The sequence below is a fragment of the Hemiscyllium ocellatum genome, chromosome 48, assembly GCF_020745735.1.
Source record: "Hemiscyllium ocellatum isolate sHemOce1 chromosome 48, sHemOce1.pat.X.cur, whole genome shotgun sequence".
Taxonomy (NCBI): domain Eukaryota; kingdom Metazoa; phylum Chordata; class Chondrichthyes; order Orectolobiformes; family Hemiscylliidae; genus Hemiscyllium; species Hemiscyllium ocellatum.
Genome location: NC_083448.1, coordinates 8,951,207 through 8,972,526, shown reverse-complemented (window position 1 = coordinate 8,972,526; position 21,320 = coordinate 8,951,207). Strand labels below are relative to the sequence as shown.

Genomic DNA, 21,320 nt, shown 5'->3' with positions numbered 1-21,320 from the left:
CAAGTGTTCCTCGGGGATTATTCTTTGCAACAACTTGAGCACTTCGACTGTGTGCCATATTCTGAAAATACAGTGAAGCTCTGCACTATATGTTTGATAATCGGTCTTCCTGGAGCATGGGGACAGGCAAATTGTGGAAGTAACTGGTCAGTCAGTGAAACCAAAGGGACGAAAATACTGAGTTTATTGTTGATGATCAAGAACCACAGTACTTGTTTTCTCCTTTCTCTCCCTCAGCTCAATAGAAGTCCACTTTCCTCAGGTTCCAACTCATATGCCTGTGATTCATTGCAGCTCAAGAACAAGTTCAAAAAGAAAATACCTCGTGACTCTGAAGCCTCAAATATACTTGTGGGTGAAGTCGACTTTCTGGATAAGCCATTTGTAGCCTTTGTCCGTCTCTTGCAATCAACAATGTTGGGTGGGCTGACAGAAGTAGCAGTTCCAACAAGGTAATGGTGCACCTATAGAGCATGTGGTTGGGCCCTGTATAAAAAAAATACAATTGAAAGGGTGTGCTATTATCCAGGAGCACTTAAAAATAACATTAACTTTCTGTTTTGTAGCATTCAGTATTACTGTTGTATCTGCTGAAATTATGATGGGTTGTAAGTTAATTTCTCAAAATTAATTAATTAATTAAAAGTAGTATTATAGACTGACTGCACTTCATCTGATGTGGGTAATCACACGTGTTCCACTAGGGAATAATCATCTGCTGGGTAGCTGACAGATGGCACTATTGAACACTGCAATGCTGCTGTTTTAAATCTATCTGGGTCCATTGTACAGGTCAACCACATGGGTAAAAACAATTAGCTCTCTGTGGAGATGCATTAAGTGCTGCCAGGCATGATACATATCCATTTCAGCTGGCATGCAACTGAAATTAGGAATATACTTCAATTTTCCTTCAGTGTGTTAAAAAGATTGCATTTAGTGTGGAATGAAGAAAGAAGAACTGGCACTTTGACATTCACAATTTTAATATTTTGATATCTTTCCTGAACAGGTTTATTTTTATTCTTTTGGGTCCTCAAGGGAAAGGTAAATCTTATAGCGAGATAGGAAGAGCCATGGCAACACTGATGGTCGATGATGTGAGTTATTAAATTAAAACTATTAGAAAAAGTAGAGTTCACGCTATCATACATTGAAGTTGTAAGGGAAGATGGTTGATAATTATTTACGTTAGCTGAGCCATGATTCTCACTACTGAGCTGAGAAAATGTAAAGAGCCCCGTGAAAAGATTTATTCAACTGTTAAAGTCCCTTCTGAATTGTGCACCCTTGTGCTTTTTTTTCCCTGCTGGCACTCAACTTCTTGTTTCTTGGTAATAGTTTGAGAAATTTCTTCACTTCCACCGTGAAAGGGTTTCTCTGATGTAACTTTAGTCAGAGCAAAGTTTCTTCAAGAGAAAGTAAAGACTATGGTTGCACCAAAAGAAACATGGCACTTGATTCTCCTTTGTGATAACATTCCTGGATACTCCTTCCTGTATTGATACATATGATTAAAGCTGCTATTTAACTGTCTCTATGGATTGTTGTGTCCAGCATTTATATTGGGCCTTTGTTGTTCTGGGATCCAGCTGTTCAGTGATGTGGCTTATAAAGCAAGAGACAGAGATGACTTGATTGCTGGTATTGATGAATTCCTTGATGAAGTCATTGTCCTGCCTCCTGGTGAATGGGATCCCAAGATTAGGATTGAGCCACCCAAGAAAGTCACACCAGCTGAGAAAAGGTATGATTTTGAAAATTGAGGTATCTTTGCTTTCCATCTCCAAATAGTCTCTGATCAAATCGATGAGTTTTCTTCAGATCAAAGATTATCTATTTTCATACATTCTCTAGTCATCTTTGACAAGAAGGAACCTGTCCATCTACTTCTGATTTGATTATAAAACAGTGATCAAAATCAGTAGAAGACTCACTGTTTTTTTCCCTCTCTTTCCCACATCTCAACAACAGGAAATCTGTTTACTCTCTGAATGAGGCTGGGCAGATGAATGGTTCAGCAGGTGGTGGAGGAGGAAGTGATGATGAAGAAATGCCAGCACCACATGAACTTGGAGAAGAATTGATGTGGACAGGAAGGTAGGGAACTGGAGGCAGCACGTTGGGTTAATGGAGGTTACAGTAGGTTAGGCCACTGTGAACAAGAGAAGCCTTTTGGAGACTTTGAAGTATCGGTCCATTCATGAGTAATTACTGTGATTATGATTGAGTCCTTTTAAAAATTCTCTCATGAGAGAAATTATAGGAAAATATGATAACAGCTTATGGTATCAAATGAGTGGAAGCTGAATTGTGTCAGGAGTGGTGGGCGGGAATATGAATGTCCCAACACTGCCAATCCACTGCCACTCCCATCACTGCCCCTGACCCAATCTTAAGCTCTGTTTGACTACTACTTCTGACAGACAACATACAAATTAAAAAAGAAAGCTCGGACTTCAAAAGTCCAAATTTTGAAAAAAAAAACCTTTCTGTATCAAAATACTTCTATCTATTCCTCGTTACAAACAGAAGAACATACAGATTAGGAGGAGGAATAGAGTAGGTCACATGGCCCCTTGAGACTGCTCTGCCATTTGATGAGATCATGGCTGAGTTGACTATTCCACAAACCTACCTCCCATGATAACTTTTCACCCCTTGCCAACCTATCCACTTCTGCTTTAAAAAAACCCAAAATGTTAACTCTGTTTCACTCTCCACAGGTGTTGCCTGAGCTGATGGGTTCCTCTGGTACTTTCTGTTTTTATCTCTGTTCCCATCAGCTTTTGATGATGAGTTCTGAAGATTCACAACCTTCTGTCAGAATAGTATTATTTTCAACCCTGACTGAAATGGACAGTGCCTTATTTTTAAATATGATCTCCATTTTTAGATTCTCCAACAAGACTAAACATCTTCTCCACATTTACCTGCTCAAGAATCTTACAGGGTTTGGTCATTTGCTTCTTACTCACCTAAACTCCAGCCAGTACAAGCCTAAACTGACCAATCTTTGCTCCAAAGACAACCTTACCAGTATTGGTCTAATAACCCTTCTCTGAACTGTTTCCTTATAATGGAGGACCCAAAATAGGCAAAGTATACCAGATGTGGGCTCAACAGCGTCTTGGAAAATTGAAACATAGCCTCCGTACATCTGTATTCAATTCCTCTTGCAATAAATGATGGCATTCTGTCAGCTTTCCGAATTACTCACTCAACCTGCACGCTCACCTTATGCAATTCATGCATCAGGACATCCAGATCCTTCAGTATCTCAAAGCTCTGCAACCTCTCACTATTTCTAACTCAAAGTTCCCCATGTTCTGATGATACTTGTAGAAGTTGGTAACCATCATAGCATCACAGTAATAGAAGGAGGAATAGGCCATTTATCATGGTTGATCTATCCCTTGTCTCAGCTCCCCCTAACTGCAATATCCCCATAACACTTAATTCCTCTATCATGCAAAAACCCATCTAACTGTGTCTCAGATATATTTAATGAAGCTTCCTCTATGCTTCCTTGGGCAGAGCATTCCATAGATTCACTACTCTCTGGGAAAAGCAGTTCCTCCTCATCTCTGTCCCAAATTTACTCCCCTTAATCTTAAGCCCATGTCCTCTAGACCTAGTCTCACCCACCAGCAGAAACAACTTGTCCTCCTCTATCTTATCTATTCCTTTCATAATTTTGTATGTTTCTACAAGTTCCCCTCTCATTGTTCTAAATTTTAATGAGGACAGTCCCAGGCAGTTTAATCTCTCCTAATAGGGTAACCCTGTTATCTCTGAAATCAACCTGGTTAACCTCCTCTGCACCACCTCCTTCCTCAAGTAAGGTGACCAGAATTGCACACAATGCTCCAGGTGTGGCCTCACCAATACCTGGTACAATTGCAACAGAACCTCCCTGCTCTTAAATTCAATCCCACTAGCAATGAAAGCCAATCACTAACAATGAAAGCCAATATTCCGTTTGCCTTCCTGATTATCTGTTACACCTGCAAATCAACTTGTAGCAATTCATGTTTGAGCATTCCTAAGTCCCTCTGCACAACACATGCTGCAATCTTTTGCCATTTAAATAATAGTCTGACCTACTATTTTTACTTCCAAAGTGGATAACCTCACATTTACCAACATTGTATTCCATCTGCCAGACCACTGCCCACTCACTTAACCTATCTAAATCTCTCTGCAGACCTTCCACATAGTCATAGCATCATAGAGTCATAGAGATGTACCGCATACATCCTCTGCACAGTTTGCCTTTCCACTCAATTTAGTGTCGTTAGCCAACACGGATATGTTACACTCAATGTCCTCTTCCAAATCATTAATACATATATCATGATCAATTGCTGGCACAACACTGACCCCTGTGGCTCCTCATTCACCACTGATCTCCAACCAGAGAAACACCCCTTTATCCCAACTCTCTGCTTTTATTGGTTAACCAGTCCTCTATCCATTCTATACATTCCCTGCAACTCCATGCATTCCTATCTCCAGAATGATTCTTTTGTGCGGCACCTTATCGAACACCTTCTGGAAATCCAAGGATACAACATCCACCTGTTCCCCCCATCCACTGCGCTTGTTACATCCTCAAAGGAGTCCAGTAAGTTTGTCAAACACGATCTTCCCTTCCTGAATCCATGCTGCATTTGGCTGATGGAATCCTTTCCATCCAGATGCCTCACTATTTCTTCTTTAATGATAGCCTCCGCCATTTTACTGACTACAGATGTTAAGCTAACTAACCTACCTGCCCTTTGCCTACACCCTTTTTTAAACAGAAGCATGACAGTTAAAGCCTGAGAGAGAGAGAGATAGAAGGACCCACAAAGAGAATGCAGAAAACAGTAGTTAAAAGTACAAATTTTGATTATCAGATATTTTTGTATCCTGACCAACACACCTTGGTGTTCACTTAATGAACTGCCACTGTCTATGTTGACCCCTGAGTTGAAGTTGACCTTGCTGCTTGCAGGTTTTGTGGAGGGCTGATACTGGATATCAAAAGGAAACTTCCCTGGTTGCCCAGTGATTACTATGAAGCATTCCACATTCAGTCTATTTCCACTATCCTCTTCATCTACTTGGGCTGCATTACCAATGCCATCACCTTTGGAGGATTGTTGGGGGATGCAACAGACAATTATCAGGTGAGAACTGCACCAAATTGACACTTCCAATCACTGGGTCCTAACATACCCAAACGCACATTAATAGATAACATGAGGTGACCAATACCACAGCCCAAGATACCTTCAAAGTTGAAGAACAAGACAGAGGCTGATTTTGTATGAAATAGGCTATTTCTTGAAATGCATCTGAATTTTGTGAACTCCTATAAAAGTATAACAATTGTTATTATTCATGGAAGACCATTGTCTCCTGAAAGAGGCAACATTTTGTTTTCTGCAATCAACACTTGCTTCCACTCACTGAGGATATAAGCTCGAAATGAGGGTTCATTTCTCAGCAGCTTATGAGCAGGAGGATGCATCCAAGATGGCGGACGGGTCTGCTCGACACACCATTGCAAGGTGGAAGGGACATGGATCGGAATTATGATTGTTGTGAATTATTATCAGCTTATGTTTGACACTGTGGAATTTGCCTTATCTCACAAATATTACAGAAACGCACGTGGCCAAGATCAATTAGTTTTAATATGCTCTTGGCAAACAAAGTACCTGTCACCAGCTGCCAAGGTAACCAGCTGTTGTTACATTCATTGTGCCTTCTGTTTTCTCACACACTACCTGCATGAAAATGAAATTCAGAGTAAGGGAAGCTTTAATTGAGTTTCCACTTCTACTAACTGATTTAAAAGTTTGTAAGGAACGGTCCTTACGCCATCCAAATCAACCATGTACAAATAGGTGTTATGAGTAGCTTGCAGTAATGCTGACAGCTTTTAACTGGGTCCTGCAGCTAGCATATATTATATTATTCTACATTAATACTCCCTCTGATATCTTAATACATTAATTCTCCCTCTGATACCCGAAATGTATGCAGTCTTGAGATGAGGACTGAAAACATTTTAACAAGTCAATTTCAAGCAAATCTTTGTCAATTGTATTCTAAGGGATGTCCCTTAGGGAAATTGTCATTGATTGGAACCTTCTCAAGTGCTGGACTTGCCAGCAATGCTCATATCCCATGAATGAGCGCAGTAATTTGTTTTGACATGGAACGCAGCCTCTGGAAAGGGGTGGAAGCAGATGCCATTAGTAACTGTCAAAAGGGAATTGGAAATATACTTGAAAAGGAAATATTTGCAAAGCTGCGGGAAAAGTACAGGGACATTGACCCTAATTGGAGTCAGATATTACAAGGGGGCATAGCTTTAAATTAAGGGGTGATAGGTATAGGACAGATGTTAGGGGTAGATTCTTTCCTCAGCGAGTCGTGAGTTCATGGAATGCCCTGCCAGTAACAGTGGTGGACTCTCCCTCTTTATGGGCATTTACACGGGCATTGGATAGGCATATGGAGGAAAGAGGGCTAGTGTAGGTTAGGTGGGCTTGGATTGGCGCAGCATCGAGGGCCGAAGGGCCTGTACTGCGCTGTATTTTCCTCTGTTCTATGTTCTATGGATATTTCTTTTCAAAGGGCCAGCACAGACATGACAGGCCAAATGGCCTCTTCTGTGTTATGAGATGATTGTTTTAGCAGTCATGGTGCCTAGCATAATTCAATCCAGATAGACAATCCAAAAAGCAAAAAGAATGTAGAGATAGTTAGCTAAAATACCACTAAGTCGGAGGAAATGATGCTTGTATTGCACAATATTTCGCTTCAAGACAACTGGCTGGACTTATTCTGAGTGTCAACAGACTGAGGGCTTCTCCTTTCCAAAGTAACAAACTGCAAGTTACCTTCAGTAGCAAATAAATGCAAAATAATGTTCACAAGGATAAATTAAATAGTACTTCATGTTAAATCATGTCATTTGGACAAAGCTCAAACTAGTACAGTACAAATTTCAGGCAATATCAGGAAATTGATTGTTGACAGAGATTTATCATCAGGTGAAACAGAATTCTGAAGATGGCAGATCGTGTCAGGAAACCAGAATCATTGAGAAAATAGATGTGCCCTATTATGGCTGGCTAGATGTTTCTTCTGGAAGAATTACTAATATGGACCATTCTATCTCATGACCTTGTGCATGAATGTATCATTCCCTTTTACTTTGTACAGTATGACCAGCAGAAACATAAATGTAACCAAATGTCACAGTATGTGATGGAACACTGATACAGAAAGTGTGTTGAGTCAGATTAGTTTCAATTTTGGCAACAAACTAATAATCCTGCGTTGTATGAAATTCCATGTAGCTTTGTGCCTATTACTTAAATCTAACAGGCTGTTTTGTTTCTGCAAACAGGGTGTAATTGAAAGTTTTCTAGGCACTGCGTTCACAGGTGCTGTATTCTGCTTATTCAGTGGACAGCCTCTCACGATCCTCAGTAGTACAGGTCCAATCCTCATCTTTGAAAAGCTTCTGTTTGACTTCAGCAAGTGAGTGTTTTGGTTTCTTAAACTTGTTTCTCACATGAAGTGAAAGTATGTCTTTCTAATTACCTATTTGCCAAAGGAAGTTGGAAGGATGTTAAAACAGTATCTTGTATCATAGAATATGATTGTCTTAATAGGACCACAATTCTGAAGGACTTTTTTTTTAACTATGCCTTAGGAATATGTTTCATATTTGGAGTTTGTAATCAGACTGATGGGCTGGATTTATTGGGGAGTCCTTCCGTATAGAATGTTATTTCAATGCAATAGTTATATTTTAAATTGTTCTTGAAAGGTTATTTTAATGTAATGGTTATAATTTTAAACTGTTCCTTTAAACAACCTTGAGGGAAAAATTGTGCATTTATCCATTTACAATGTTGTTTCGCAACTCTAAGAATATTGTTTTTGCTGCAGAGGAAAGGTTCAACATTGTTTTGCTGCAATAATAATGGCCCTGATTTGCTATGAGACAGACATTGGTTATTCCAGCAGAAGTGGGAGTAGTGCATTTCCTCTAAGCGAGGAACCATCTGAAAGTTTTTATTTAAATTGGAGAATTTGAGGTTTCTGACGAAATTAAGTAAAATATTTACTCAGGAAGCGTTAGACTTGTCTAAAACCTGAGTAAGTTTTCAATTGACCCCGTACTTCAATCCCTACTGTGCAGAAAGAGACATTTCAACCCACTGCATTCACTCTGGCCTACCAAGACCCAAGACCCTCTCCGCCATTTGCACATCATTGGATGTTATGGGTCTTTTTTTTAAGCAGAGCCAATCCACCTAATCTGCACATCTTTAGACTGTGGGAGGAAACCCATGCATATACGGGGAGAATATCCAAACTGCACAAAGACTATCACCTGAGACTGGAATCGAACCTGGGTCCCTGGCGGAGTGAGGCATCAGATTAACTGCTGTGACAATGTGCTACCCTCATACTTACCTCATTCACCCAATCCCACCCCACAGGGCTTCCAAAGGTACCAATGCCTCTTGCCCTGCCACCCTACCCACTTCTCCCATCCCCAGACTGGATCGAACATGATGTGCCCTTCCTGATCCTGCTGGACCCACCCGCTCTGCATTGGACCTACCATTACAGGACCCAACTCAAGCACCCTACCTCCTACCCAGCTGGCACCCTACCAACCTGGTACTCAATCATTTACTCATCTGGCATCCTGCTCCAAGCACCATGATCCCCTTGCCATCTGATACTCTATTTAGCTGACACCCAAATACCTGGCACCCTACCCCTACCCAGCTGCCATCCTACTTTGCTGGCACCCTAACATCACACTTAAATTTGTGCTTAGCAATTGACAGCTGTGTCAAAGTGACTGTTGGGACTTTAAATGTCAGGATATGACAAATGACTCCTGTGAAAAGGGAGATGTGTTTTACCTCCCTCCGACAATTCTGCATTGTAAAAGAACTGTCAGAATGAAACTACGTATTTCCTGAACCAGAATCCCCTCTCACATGTGGGTGGCACGATAGTTCAGTGGCTTGCACTGCAACCTTACAGTGCCAGAGACCTAGATCCGACTCCATCCATGGGCGACTTTCATGTTCTCCCCATGTCTACATGGGTTTCCTTCCAGTGCTCCGGTTTACTCCCTCTGTCCAAAGATATGCAGGGCAGGTGGATCGGCCATGCTAAATTCCCTATTGTATCCAGGAATGTGGAAATGCAAGATTACAGAGATAGAGAAGTGGGGTGGAGATAGAGAAGTGGGGTGGGTTTGGGTGGGATGCTCTGTGGAGGTTGATGTGGACTCAGTGGGCCAAATGGCCTGCTTCCATACTACAGGGATTTGATGATTCTATCAATGCAGAGCTCCCTTCTTTTGTAAAAGAATAGCCAGATTTGCAATCTGAATGAGATTATCACTCTCTGAAAATCTGGATCGTAATCTGAGCTCATTGCACTTACTGTAATTTATGTGGATATCAGACAGCAACTTGAGCGACTATTTATGCATCGTTTAGATTAGATTAGATTCGACTTACAGTGTGGAAACAGGCCCTTCGGCCCAACAAGTCCACACCGACCCGCCGAAGCGAAACCCACCCATACCCCTACATTTACCCCTTACCTAACACTATGGGCAATTTAGCATGGCCAATTCACCTGACCTGCACATCTTTGGACTGTGGGAGGAAACCGGAGCACCCGGAGGAAACCCATGCTGACACGGGGAGAACGTGCAAACTCCACACAGTCAGTCGCCTGAGTCGGGAATTGAACCCGGGTCTCAGGCGCTGTGAGGCAGCAGTGCTAACCACTGTGCCACCGTGCCGCCCATACCCGTTGTAGTATAGAAATCCACAAGTTGCAACTGGATCTACATCTGACTGTCTGTTTCACAATTCAAGCATATCAAATGGAGTGAGGTCCTTGCAGATACTGACTAAACTCACTTTAAAGAAAAGTAAGCCTTGTCCCTTCCAGGCCAAGTGTCTTGAATAGTGTGCTCGATTTTAACTAAAACCAGATCACTTCTTGGACTGCAAATTTACTTCTTTTATTGCTTTTACATGTGTTTTGGGAGACAAAAATAATTCAAGGACCATTTTTAACTCCTTTCTGTTTCTTTTGTGTCCTGCTTTCTCTTTTCTCGCCCTCTCTTAATTTTGCTTTTGGCATCTGATTTAACATGAAATTCACTGTCTGGATTAGTGGTGCTGGAAAAGCACAGTTCAGGCAGCATCTGAGGAGCAGTAAATTCGACGTTTCGGGCAAAAGCCCTTCGTCAGGAATACAGGCCTGTGTTTTTCCAGCACCACTAATTCAGAATCTGGTTTCCAGCATCTGCAGTCATTGTTTTTACCTATGAAATTCACTGTTCCAACTGACAATTCCTGGCTCAGAGTCTGCATTGTTCATTAATGAATCTTTGGTTTGATAGCTTAAATAGACATCCAATGGATAACTCTACCCATATAATCTGTCCACGGTGCCCTGTATTTTGGCTGATTGGCAAACTCATTCAGTCCAGGTTCACCCCTGCAATCGATCACTGCTAAAGGAGGTACATGTTTATGACTTTGTGTTTATCGAGGATATTTTGGATTCTGCCTTCATTCAAATTCATTTTGTCCGTCTGTAAACATTTCATAGAAAATGGAGCAATGCAGACTGGTTCATTTTGGTTGCCCTGAACTTTCATGTATGGCAATTTGAGACAACTGTAAGGGTCTGCAAGCTAACATGCAGGCAAGTGACAGGTCAATTCCCCTTCCTAACTGACAGTGGGAATCAACTGTGCCTCAATCCAGTAAGATTGCTTCAATGACATGTGCTCTGTTCCCGGTTTAATAATGGAAATGGATTTTTGGTTTCCACCAATGTCACTACAAATAATTTATTTTTAATCCCTTCACAAGACAAAAACAAAATTAAAGGACGCATATCTCTTACAGAAGTAATGATTTGGACTACCTTGAATTCCGGCTCTGGATTGGTCTCCATTCTGCCATTCAATGCCTTCTTCTAGTTGCCATGGATGCCAGTTTCATCATTAAGTACATCACGCGTTTTACAGAGGAAGGCTTCTCCATGCTTATCAGCCTCATCTTTATCTATGACGCCATCAAAAAAATGATAGGAGCCTTCAAATACTACCCCATCAATTCTGGCTACAATCCAGACTATGTGACCATGTACAAGTGTGAGTGTGTGGCTCCAGATTCAGGTGAGTCAGGCACTAACTCAGTTGAGAGGGATGAGAAAGAAAACAAATGAGTAGCAATCGCTTTATAGCAAAACTAATTTACATCCTTCTTCTCAATTTCATACTTTTCTATGTTTCCCCTGTTTCTGTCAGCAATATTTCAAACTAGTCTATATTTATTAAGGCTGGAGATGACTATAGGCTCTCTTGACTGAACCAGCAAGTGTATAATTACTTTTTTTAAATATCCACCTGCCCAAATCACAATAGGTTCCTGAGCCTAAAGTGTTTTCACACTTGCAGAATTCCCACCAGTACCACTTGATGTCAGAGGTCCTTGAAAGGTGCTCAAGAAGAAATTGCACTGCTGTACAGCTGGAGTCTCTGTGTCTACAGCTTATGCACACTTATGTTCAATTAATGCCACGTTGTGTCCACAGCCAGAAGTGATGTTTGTGGCTCTCACACAATAATGGGCATACTATTACCTTTGACAATCCTCTGAAATTCATCATGGCAAATTAGAAGGTGGATGTGACCATAACGGTAGCCAAGCTGCTCAGGCCTGAAATTGATTTTTGTGTTGTAAAGGCAACTAATATTGGTTATAGGGAATATTCATCTTTAAATGTGTAATTCTTTGAATGGGTGCCTGTTGTCAACTACTGTTAATTTGGCTTCTGTAACTGATTATTTATTATTTTTACATCTGCTGCAAACTCTGGTTGGCCACTTCTAATCTTGGGTAAGTTTCCGAAAGAAAACTCTCTAAAAATCCTTTCATCTTTTTCTTTCCTCTTTCCCTTCTATAATCTGATGACTTTGACTGGACATGGAACTGAAACTAACCATATTTAGATTTAGTGTGGTAATATTGCATAGTTGCTGCTGTTTGGTACAAGTATTGGAAACACAGACTTGAGCATTAGAAATTCTCCATCCAAACATTGTTTGTAACTCGCTCATCCTGACCCTTATCATCATTTATTGTTTGCAGATTAGAAGCCTGGTTGTTCTGAACCACAAAAGCACCAGGCACAAATTAAGTGTCAACATTCCCTTGAGGGAAAACATTGGCTTCTCCACATTAGGAGTACTGCCATTTCGATTATCTGAGGAAAAGGAGGAGGTCATGAAACCCCCTCAAGCCTTTTCCATATTGCAGTGAGACCATGGCCAACATGTATCCTAATTTCATTTGTCTATTTTGTCTGTATATCCTTTAATATCCCTGCAGAGCAAAATGCTATTGATTCCAGATTTTACTTTATCAATTGAGCTTTGACCCATGAGGTTTTGTGCAGAATAGTTCTGCAACTCTTTGAGTGAAGAGGTTTTGTTTTCTCTTTTAAGCCTGCTACACATATTTCTATTGAACAAAATGCATAAAGAAAATCTTCAGGTTTTCCTATCCACAATGTGGAGGAAGTGAAAAAAAGGTTTGCACGCGGAGTATGTTCTGACTCTTCACGTTAATAGTGTGAACAGTTTTCAGATGCTCATCTAAAACATAGGTTGAAACATTTGCAGAAGATAAAAAGATTTTTTTTGTTCATCTTAATTTCCCCCTGGAATGGTCCAGCTTTGAATTTAAGGTGATGTCCTTTTGTCTAACACTCTCCCACCAGTAGAAATAAAGTTTATTTCTGTCAACCCAATCAGTTTCTATGAAAATTCTGAAATTGTCTATCAGATCATCCCCAATACATTCAAGCTGAATTATTTATCTTCATAATCTAACCCATGGACTCTGGGTGACATCCTGATGGTTATGTATTGGAATGCCTTCATTGTGACTTTCACACAGCGAGATGACCCAAATGGCTCACTTTATAATGAGAGATGAGTTGTCTCATTAAAAATTAAATCAGATGGAGTTTCATACTCCAGAAACTATTTTAAATGTGAAAAGAATTGAACAGTTGCCACAGCTTTCCTTCCCTGCAGGCATTCAGGATATTTAAATGTAATATCCTCAATTGATAATTCTGTTGAATTTAGAATAGATTCCCTACAGTGTGGAAATAGGCCCTTCAGCCCAAAAATCCACACCAACCCTCTGAAGAGCAACCCACCTCCTTTTGATTAATGCATTTAACACTATGGGCAATTTAGCATGACCAATCCACAAGACCTGCACACCTTTGGACTATGGGAGGAAACTGAAGCACCTGGAGGAAGCCCACACAGGGAGAATGTGCAAACTCCACACAGAGGGTCGCCTAAGGCTGGAATCAAACCCAGGTCTCTAGCGCTGTGAGGCTGCAGTGCTCACCACTGAGCCACTGTGCTGCCCCAAAAAGATCAGAATTTCAAAAGGATGGTACTATGTTCGAAATTTGTCCACATAATTTGTCCTCTTAGTCCAAACAAGCCCTTTGTTTTGCGTTCTTCTGGGAAAATATTTGTCTATATAATGAATAGCAATTGTAAACGTATGATTTATTAATTGAACAGTGACACATTAGGAGAATGATCTGCACAGAAACCATTAGCGAATGAACAGTTTGTGCTGATGGACAAACTTTTGTTCAGGTTGCAAATAATATGAATCAAATTGACACATGCTGCCAGTTGAAAAAAAGACATTGTGTACTTAAGCAGCAAGGCATTCAAATGTTTAACTGCTTATTGCAAGTAATGGGGAATATATTTCATTTGTATGGAGAATGGTCCTTTTTATTAACATATAAAATAAAGAAAATCCAGTGCATTGTTTTAAATGTGAGATTCTTATTTACTTAAGCTTTATAGGATGTTCAACTTCAGTTCCAAGTAATGTGTCTGTTCACCGCTGTTTCCAAATCAATTAGATGAAAGACTAAAACATTCAGAGGATTCAGCAAAATGAGAGTTTTGCTGAAGGCTGGTTGTTCAAGTTATTGGTTGGGATGATTTATTAAAACAGCTTAGAAGGGAATAGGGATGGAAGTGCCAACAGCTAAAGAATGACTACGAAGCCAAGATTTTGATAACAACACTAAACATGCTATTTTGTTGCCTCACAGTGAATTCAACTCTGTTCAATGCTTCAGATTCATTGGCTTTGAATAACACTAACATTTCTTTGGTAAGTTTCAATCTCCACAATTTGACTGGTATTGTTCAATGTTTCCTTCAATCTCCATCAGCAGATGGTAGGAAAATTGGGTCATGGTTTTGCACAACACCAGAAAACATGGGAACCCCAGGAATGACATTAGTTCAAGAAGGCAGCTCACCATCACCTACTGAGGGGAACTAGGGATGGGCAATAAATGCTGGCCCAATTAGCAAAGCACACATCCCATAAATTAGATTTTTTCTGAAAATTCCAAACTTGCACTTCCCACCAGAGACCATCTCAGCAATGATGAGGCAGTTGAGAGACGGCCTAATAGAAGTATATAAAATAATGATGGGTATAGGCAGAATTAGTAGTAGCTGTCTTTTCCTTAGGATGGGGGATTTCAAGACTAGGCGACACATTTTTAAGGTGAGAGGAGAGAGATTCACACAGGGTTCTTCATGTGTGGAATGAACCCCCTGAGGAAGTGGTGGATGTGAGTACAATTACAATGTTCAAAAGACTTCTGGATAAGTACATGAATAGGAAAAGTTTGGATGGATGAGGGCCAGGAGCAAGTAGATGGGGACTAGTTTTGTTTGGGATTATGTTCAGCATGGACCAGTTGTTTCTGTTCTGTATGACCCTGAAACTAAGAACACTAATGTTCTTGCTGTATCTGGCAACTGGGTGAAAATTCCAGCACCCTAACTACACAATTTCTCAATTCAAAATCAGTTCCTAAACTCTAGCACTAGAAAGGTCAGAGCAACAGACATATGTGAACACCATCCCTTCCACCCACCATGCCAACTCTGATGTGTATAATTAATCCTTATCATTGTCATGGCATTGGCAATAATTAGCATTGGTTTGGCATCCAAATCACTCAATTATAGCAGTTCAAAAGCTCATTCAAGGCAGCTCACCATCACCTTCCAGGATGGAAATAGGATTGTGAAATAAATGTTGGCCTTGTTCATTACTTCTAGACCTTGAGAATGAATTTATAAAAACTATAACACCTGGTAAGAGATAACTCTTATTTGGGAAAGGCAAGACATCAACCGTTTGTCTCAGTTCTCTAGTTGCCTAAGTGGATTACTTAGCCCATTTGATGCTGCCAGGTGCAAATGCCCTAAATCAACATTGAAATGTTACGACACCTTTTATGTCTCAACTGGTGTTGCAAATGAACCCTTGTCATCCATGAGTTTATTGTAGATTATCATGTTGAGATATGATGTTGATAGGAACATGGCTCATGGTGATAATATCTGACCTCCTAATGAAGCCTCCCCACTTGTCTACATTTACATGTTTTATCTGCTAGAAGCACCAAGGTTGTGGTATAGCCTTTTTCTGTAGAGCGCACCTTTTGCTTAATATACAAGTGTTTGTATCATCAGGGAAACTGTAGTGCTCGCAATAATTACAGCTTATAACATGTCTGTTTAAAGCAACAAGAGTTTGCGTCTTTGCACAACTAGATAATGCATTATTAGGTAAAGACTTTCTTAAAGTATCTTCATTTCCTTTTTTCTTTCCTAAGTATAATGTTGTCAATACAACAGCACTGGACTGGAGTCAACTCAGCAAGAAGGAATGCCTCACATATGGGGGGAGCCTGGTTGGAAAGTCCTGCAAGTATGTTCCAGATCTAGCCTTAATGTCTTTTATCCTCTTTTTTGGGACATACTCACTGACAGTGACCCTCAAGAAATTCAAGTTTAGTCGCTACTTTCCAACCAAGGTAAGTGCTCTCCTGAAACACTTATGGGTTGAAACTTTGCAGATAGTCTGCAAGCTCAAGCAGAGCAATAAAATTATTCCACAGGCCGCAAAGAATCTTGCCAACAGCTACTGAATCCAATTTGTTGAACATTATTGAATTTGCTTTAAACATGTTTGTTGTCCATGCTCGAATAGTGGTCATTACAATTTTATTCTCACAAGCTTTTAGAGAAGGTGCATTTCTTCAAACAAATAATGTTGAAATTCACAGTCCAGCTTCCTTCACCTCTTTTCCCAATGGCATTTACAAAAAGAAAACTTGCCATTCTCAAGCTAAATACTGACAAAGCAGTCAAAAAGACGGCAATAAATTAAACAGTAGAGTATAAATCACAAATGCTAAAGTAAGCTATGATCTCAAACATGATTCTGAACTGATCTATGAGTGTTGTGGAAATAGAATGCAGCAGAAAGTAGGTCATGTGAACAATTGTATATGAAGTGGGTGCAAAGGATTGCCCTGGACATTTCACTAGGCAGGAATAGAGTCATAGAGTCATAGAGCTGACAGCATGGAAACAGACCCTTCGGTCCAACTCGTCCCTGCCGACCAGATATCCTAACCCAATCTAGTCCCACTTGCCAGCACTCAGACCATATCCCCCCGAACCCTTCCTATTCATATACTCATCCAAATGCCTCTTAAATGTTGCAATTGTACCAGCCTCCACCACTTCATCTGGCAGCCCATTTCACACACGCACCACCCTCTGTGTGAAAAAGCTGCCCCTAAGGTCTCTTTTATATCTTTCCCCTCTCACCCTAAACCTATGCCCTCTAGTTCTGGACTCCCCCTCCCTGGGGAAAAGACTTTGACTATTTACCTTATTCATGTCCCTCATGGGTTTATAAACCTCTATAAGGTCATCCGTCAGCCTCCAATGCTCCAGGGAAAACAGCCCCAGCCTGTTCAACCTCTCCCTATAGCTCAAATTCTCCAACCCTGGCAATATCCTTGTAGTAAAAAGTGAGGTCTGCAGATGCTGGAGATCAGAGCTGAAAATGTGTTGCTGGTTAAAGCACAGCAGGTTAGGCAGCATCCAAGGAACAGGAAATTCGACGTTTCGGGCCAGAGCAGATCTATTCTGAACCCTTTCAAGTTTCACAACATCCTTCTGATAGGAAGGAGACCAGAATTGCACGCAATATTCCAAAAGTGGCCTAACCAATGTCCTGTATAGCCGCAACATGACTTACCAACTCCTGTACTCAATATTCTGACTAATAAAGGAAAGCATAGCAGACAAATAGATAAATGGAGCGTGGAAACAAAAGCTTTTCGCATTTTAAAAGCTTCTACAAAAATCTATAAATTTCACAATTTCCATGTAGAGTATGGTTGTGTAGTTGTTTTGCTCCTCACTAATTCCCCTTGCAGTCTATGCTCAGGCTACAGATAAGACTGTCTCCCCTCAATGCTTTACCTGTGCTTGTGACCTTGACCCTGAAAATGTATTTCTCCTTCCTTGCATGACCTTTCTCCCATGTCCACTTATCCCTTTATTTTCCATTAGATCCGAAGCCTGATCACAGACTTTTCTACAGTAATCTCCATTCTTGTTTTCTGTGGAATCGATGCTGCTGTCGGACTGGATACACCCAAGCTGCATGTCCCCAATGAAATCAAGGTTTGAGTAGAACTTGGCCATTTAATATCTCTCATGTTGATGTGCATACTTTAGCTTCCTACTGTTTTTGAAACTGAAGTGTTCCTAAGTGTTTTAACATAACATTGAAGTAAATATGTTTTCTAAATGGGTTTGCTGACTTACATTAGTTTCAGAGTCATGGGAGCCAAACCAGGAACCTTTCAATTCTTGGTCAAGGAATTTTCTCTTCTTCCACCTGGCTTCCTGTACAACTTAAGCCTCCATCAGAAAACTAGTGACTTTTTCATATTCGATGAATAGTCTAAGGATCTCTTGTCAAAGAGGTAGTAGTTAGTCAAGTAGGGTGACCAATCTGGATGCTACATTTTCTAGCTTGCCTGATTTTCTCAAAAGATGTTTTTGCACTTATTATTAACTAAGCAGATCATTGCAGGATACAGAGACCTGAAAATGCAGGTGTCTGACTACAGCATAAAAAACACCATGTTCTAGCCCATTTCAGTTCTGAAATAGGCTTATTGGACTTGAAACGTATACTCGCTTTCTCTCTTTCCACATACTGCCAGAGCTGCCGAGTTCCTCCAGCACTTCCTGTTTTTACTTATGGCAGGTCTTTTGTTCACTTGAAATGTGCCGAAATATAACATACTTCCCACAATCACAGTTTAAACTTGGCGGGGGGGGGGGGGGGGGGGGCGGGGGGGTGGAAATCCTTTCTTGTTCTGCCAACAGTGGCAAACTAGATTTCACTGAAGTCCCTGTTCAAGACATCAAGTGCTTCACCTCAGCCTGATAATTTGTTAAACCAGTGGGATGCACAGTCAGAGCTGCCCAGGAGAGGCCAACTGAATTAGGATCTATTTTCTCTGCACACTCAACATCATAGCTATCAGAACTTGGTGTACCAGGGGAAGGTCTGGTTGAGTAACATTATTTGGGATGAAGTGTAACTTCTTTCCTCGAATCAACGTTAAAAATACTAATTTCAATATTTCCTCATTCCTTTACTCTTTGACTCTTATTCTTTTTGTATGTCACATCTCCGTCTGGATGTTTCTACCATCTGTTCTGTTGAATCTATCTTAGCTCCGGAAACTTATCAGTGACTTTTCTATCTTCACGTCTATTCTGATTTTTGTTGGGATTGATGTTCTTTTTGGACTGAACACACCAAAACTTCAAGTGCCAACTGAGCTAAAGGTAAACCTCAAGGGCTTTTTAATCAGTAGAATAAATTAAATAAATGGGAAATGGTTTTAGTTGTATGCTGGTTTATGGAACTGTCCTTTCATACCCAGATCCCTGTATAAAGTATTCCATCAGTAGTGAGATTAATGACCATTCAATGTTAACATAAAGATTTCACATCAATTGAATTCATCTTGATCTACTTCTTGGCAGTGTTGCAGAATGTTGCTCATAATTCAGCACAATTTTACTGACTTTTAGAATGGTTGATACTAAGGATACAAACTGGAAACTGGCCACATCGGTCCTTTTATAGAGATTGTGTTCCATGCAAATAAGTTAACTTCATGCTGCACTTAACCCTAACGCATCTTGACAAAGTTCAAGCTAGATATTATTAAGTGCTTCCATTCCATTTTCCCCCATATATTCAAAATCAATTTATTTTTAAAATTAATTGACCTCTCATTCTGCCACACAAATTAATTTTTCTATCTTAAAAGGGGATGTGTTATGTTTTAACATTTTATGTGGAGAATTATTTTGTTCTGAACAGAAATCATTGTGCCTTCATCTGTCTTTATGGGAGGTATCGTGGTGAAGGTACAACGTTTCAACAGAACTTTGATGAATTTAATACAATTCAGTAAGAATTAAGTAACATCAGTTGGACATTTTCTTTAGCCTGACTATTACACAGAAAGTTTCAATGCCATCGTTTTTTTCTTAACTTTAAATGAGGACAGTTAACAAACTTACAATGTGATTAACCAAGCATTAACAAGGTTCCATGAAGAATTGGCTTGGAATATATATTTAAACACAAAGATGTGCAACAGAGTCCTCATTTTGAAAAATATCTCAGTGTTTCAATAATCTCAGTACATCAAGAAGAGCCTTTCATGAGTTCTGTTGTTTATACCATCACTTAAACTTTAGGCTGAGGTGAATAAATTATACAATTTGTGATCACATTAGAAAAACACACAAACTAACCAAATACCCACACTTTTAAATTTTTTCTTGTAGCCAACCCGTTCAGATCGAGGCTGGTTTGTTCTTCCCTTTGGTAAAAACCCCTGGTGGATCTACCTTGCCAGTGCTTTACCTGCTCTCCTAGTAACTATATTGATCTTCATGGACCAACAAATCACAGGGGTAATTGTGAACAGGAAGGAGCACAAATTGAAGGTAGGTGATCAATTGTGTGTCAAGCAGGCGAGAAAGAGATGCTTTGGTTACATGGCAAACCTCCATGTAACCTCCTCAAAATTCCTTCAGGAAACAGGAAGGTTTGCAGTGTTCCAACAAGGCTGAGTTTGATTGCAATTTAAAATTTATAATCAATACTTGGATATGCCATTTCTGTAGGTCAACTTGTCAGCATTTCACCTTTCATCAGCTCTTAAATTTTGATAACTGATACAGGTCTCTGATTGGCTGATGCAAGTGCCTTGACATTGCTCTCTCAGTTCAGAATGCCTATTAGCTATTTCTGTTCCTTGTTCAGCTTCCTGCTTACTCGCTGCTCACCCCTATGCAACCCTCATAACTCCCACTTCCCAATGTTACAGTTAAAGCCGCCTCTGTAATTTCTAACCCATTCCAATTAGACTGCCAACAATCACAAGCTACCTGCATCCAACTTAGATCCTACCAGTGGCCTCCAGCCCTGGGCCATCAGGCTCTCAGTATCCTCCACTGGAACTTGACTACTTGCTTTGAGCATCTGTTGTTCACGAGTCCATCACTTCCAGCTCCTACCTTTATCCATGACAACATAGGGAAGGATGATTTCATTTCTGAAATAAAAACAGAAAATGCTGGAGAAACTCAACAGGTCAGGCAGCATCAGTGGAGAGAGAAGTAGAGATAACATTTAAAGTCCAATATGATTCATGTCTAGATATATTTGGGACTGAAAAAGTTCACTTTGTTTCTCTGCCCACTGATAATGTCTGACCTGCTGAGTTTTTCCAGCATTTACTTTTTTTTTACTTCAGATCACCAGCATCTGCAGTATTTAGCTTTTAGTTTTAGTTTCTTCACCCAACAACAGCAATGTACATGCGTTTTGGAGGGGCTGCAATTAAATCAAGGTCTAATTGATTTGATTTATTTATTATTGTCATGTGTCAGTGAAAAGTATTATTTTGTGTGCTTTCCAGACAAATCATACTTTACCTAAGTACATCTGGGTAAGACAACAGAATGCAGAATATATTGTTACAGCTACAGAAAAGGTGCAGACAAAGATCAACTTTAATGTATGAGAGATCCATTCATAAGTCTGATAACAGCAGGGGGGAAGCTGTTCTTAAATTTGTTGGTTTGTTTTCTACTTTTTGTATCTTCTTCCCAATGGAAGAGAATATATCCGGAGTGGGAGGAGTCTTTGATTATGTTGGCTGCTTTCCTGAGGCAGCAGGACTTTTAGATGGAGTCAATGGAAAGAAGA

The 21,320-nt window shown here is 40.2% G+C and overlaps 1 protein-coding gene across 1 annotated transcript in view; it reads left to right on the top strand.

Moving 5' to 3' along the window:
- The window catches only part of LOC132836940 (electrogenic sodium bicarbonate cotransporter 4-like), a 53,080-nt gene that overhangs the window by 13,677 nt on the left and 18,083 nt on the right, over window positions 1–21,320 (top strand). The window contains exons 6-16 of the mRNA XM_060856517.1: window positions 295–452; window positions 1,013–1,100; window positions 1,593–1,747; window positions 1,975–2,100; window positions 5,000–5,174; window positions 7,412–7,545; window positions 10,974–11,245; window positions 14,233–14,294; window positions 15,823–16,023; window positions 17,579–17,692; window positions 19,892–20,053. Of these exons, the coding sequence (XP_060712500.1) occupies window positions 295–452; window positions 1,013–1,100; window positions 1,593–1,747; window positions 1,975–2,100; window positions 5,000–5,174; window positions 7,412–7,545; window positions 10,974–11,245; window positions 14,233–14,294; window positions 15,823–16,023; window positions 17,579–17,692; window positions 19,892–20,053 (1,647 nt within the window). The remainder of the gene's footprint in view (window positions 1–294; window positions 453–1,012; window positions 1,101–1,592; window positions 1,748–1,974; window positions 2,101–4,999; window positions 5,175–7,411; window positions 7,546–10,973; window positions 11,246–14,232; window positions 14,295–15,822; window positions 16,024–17,578; window positions 17,693–19,891; window positions 20,054–21,320) is intronic.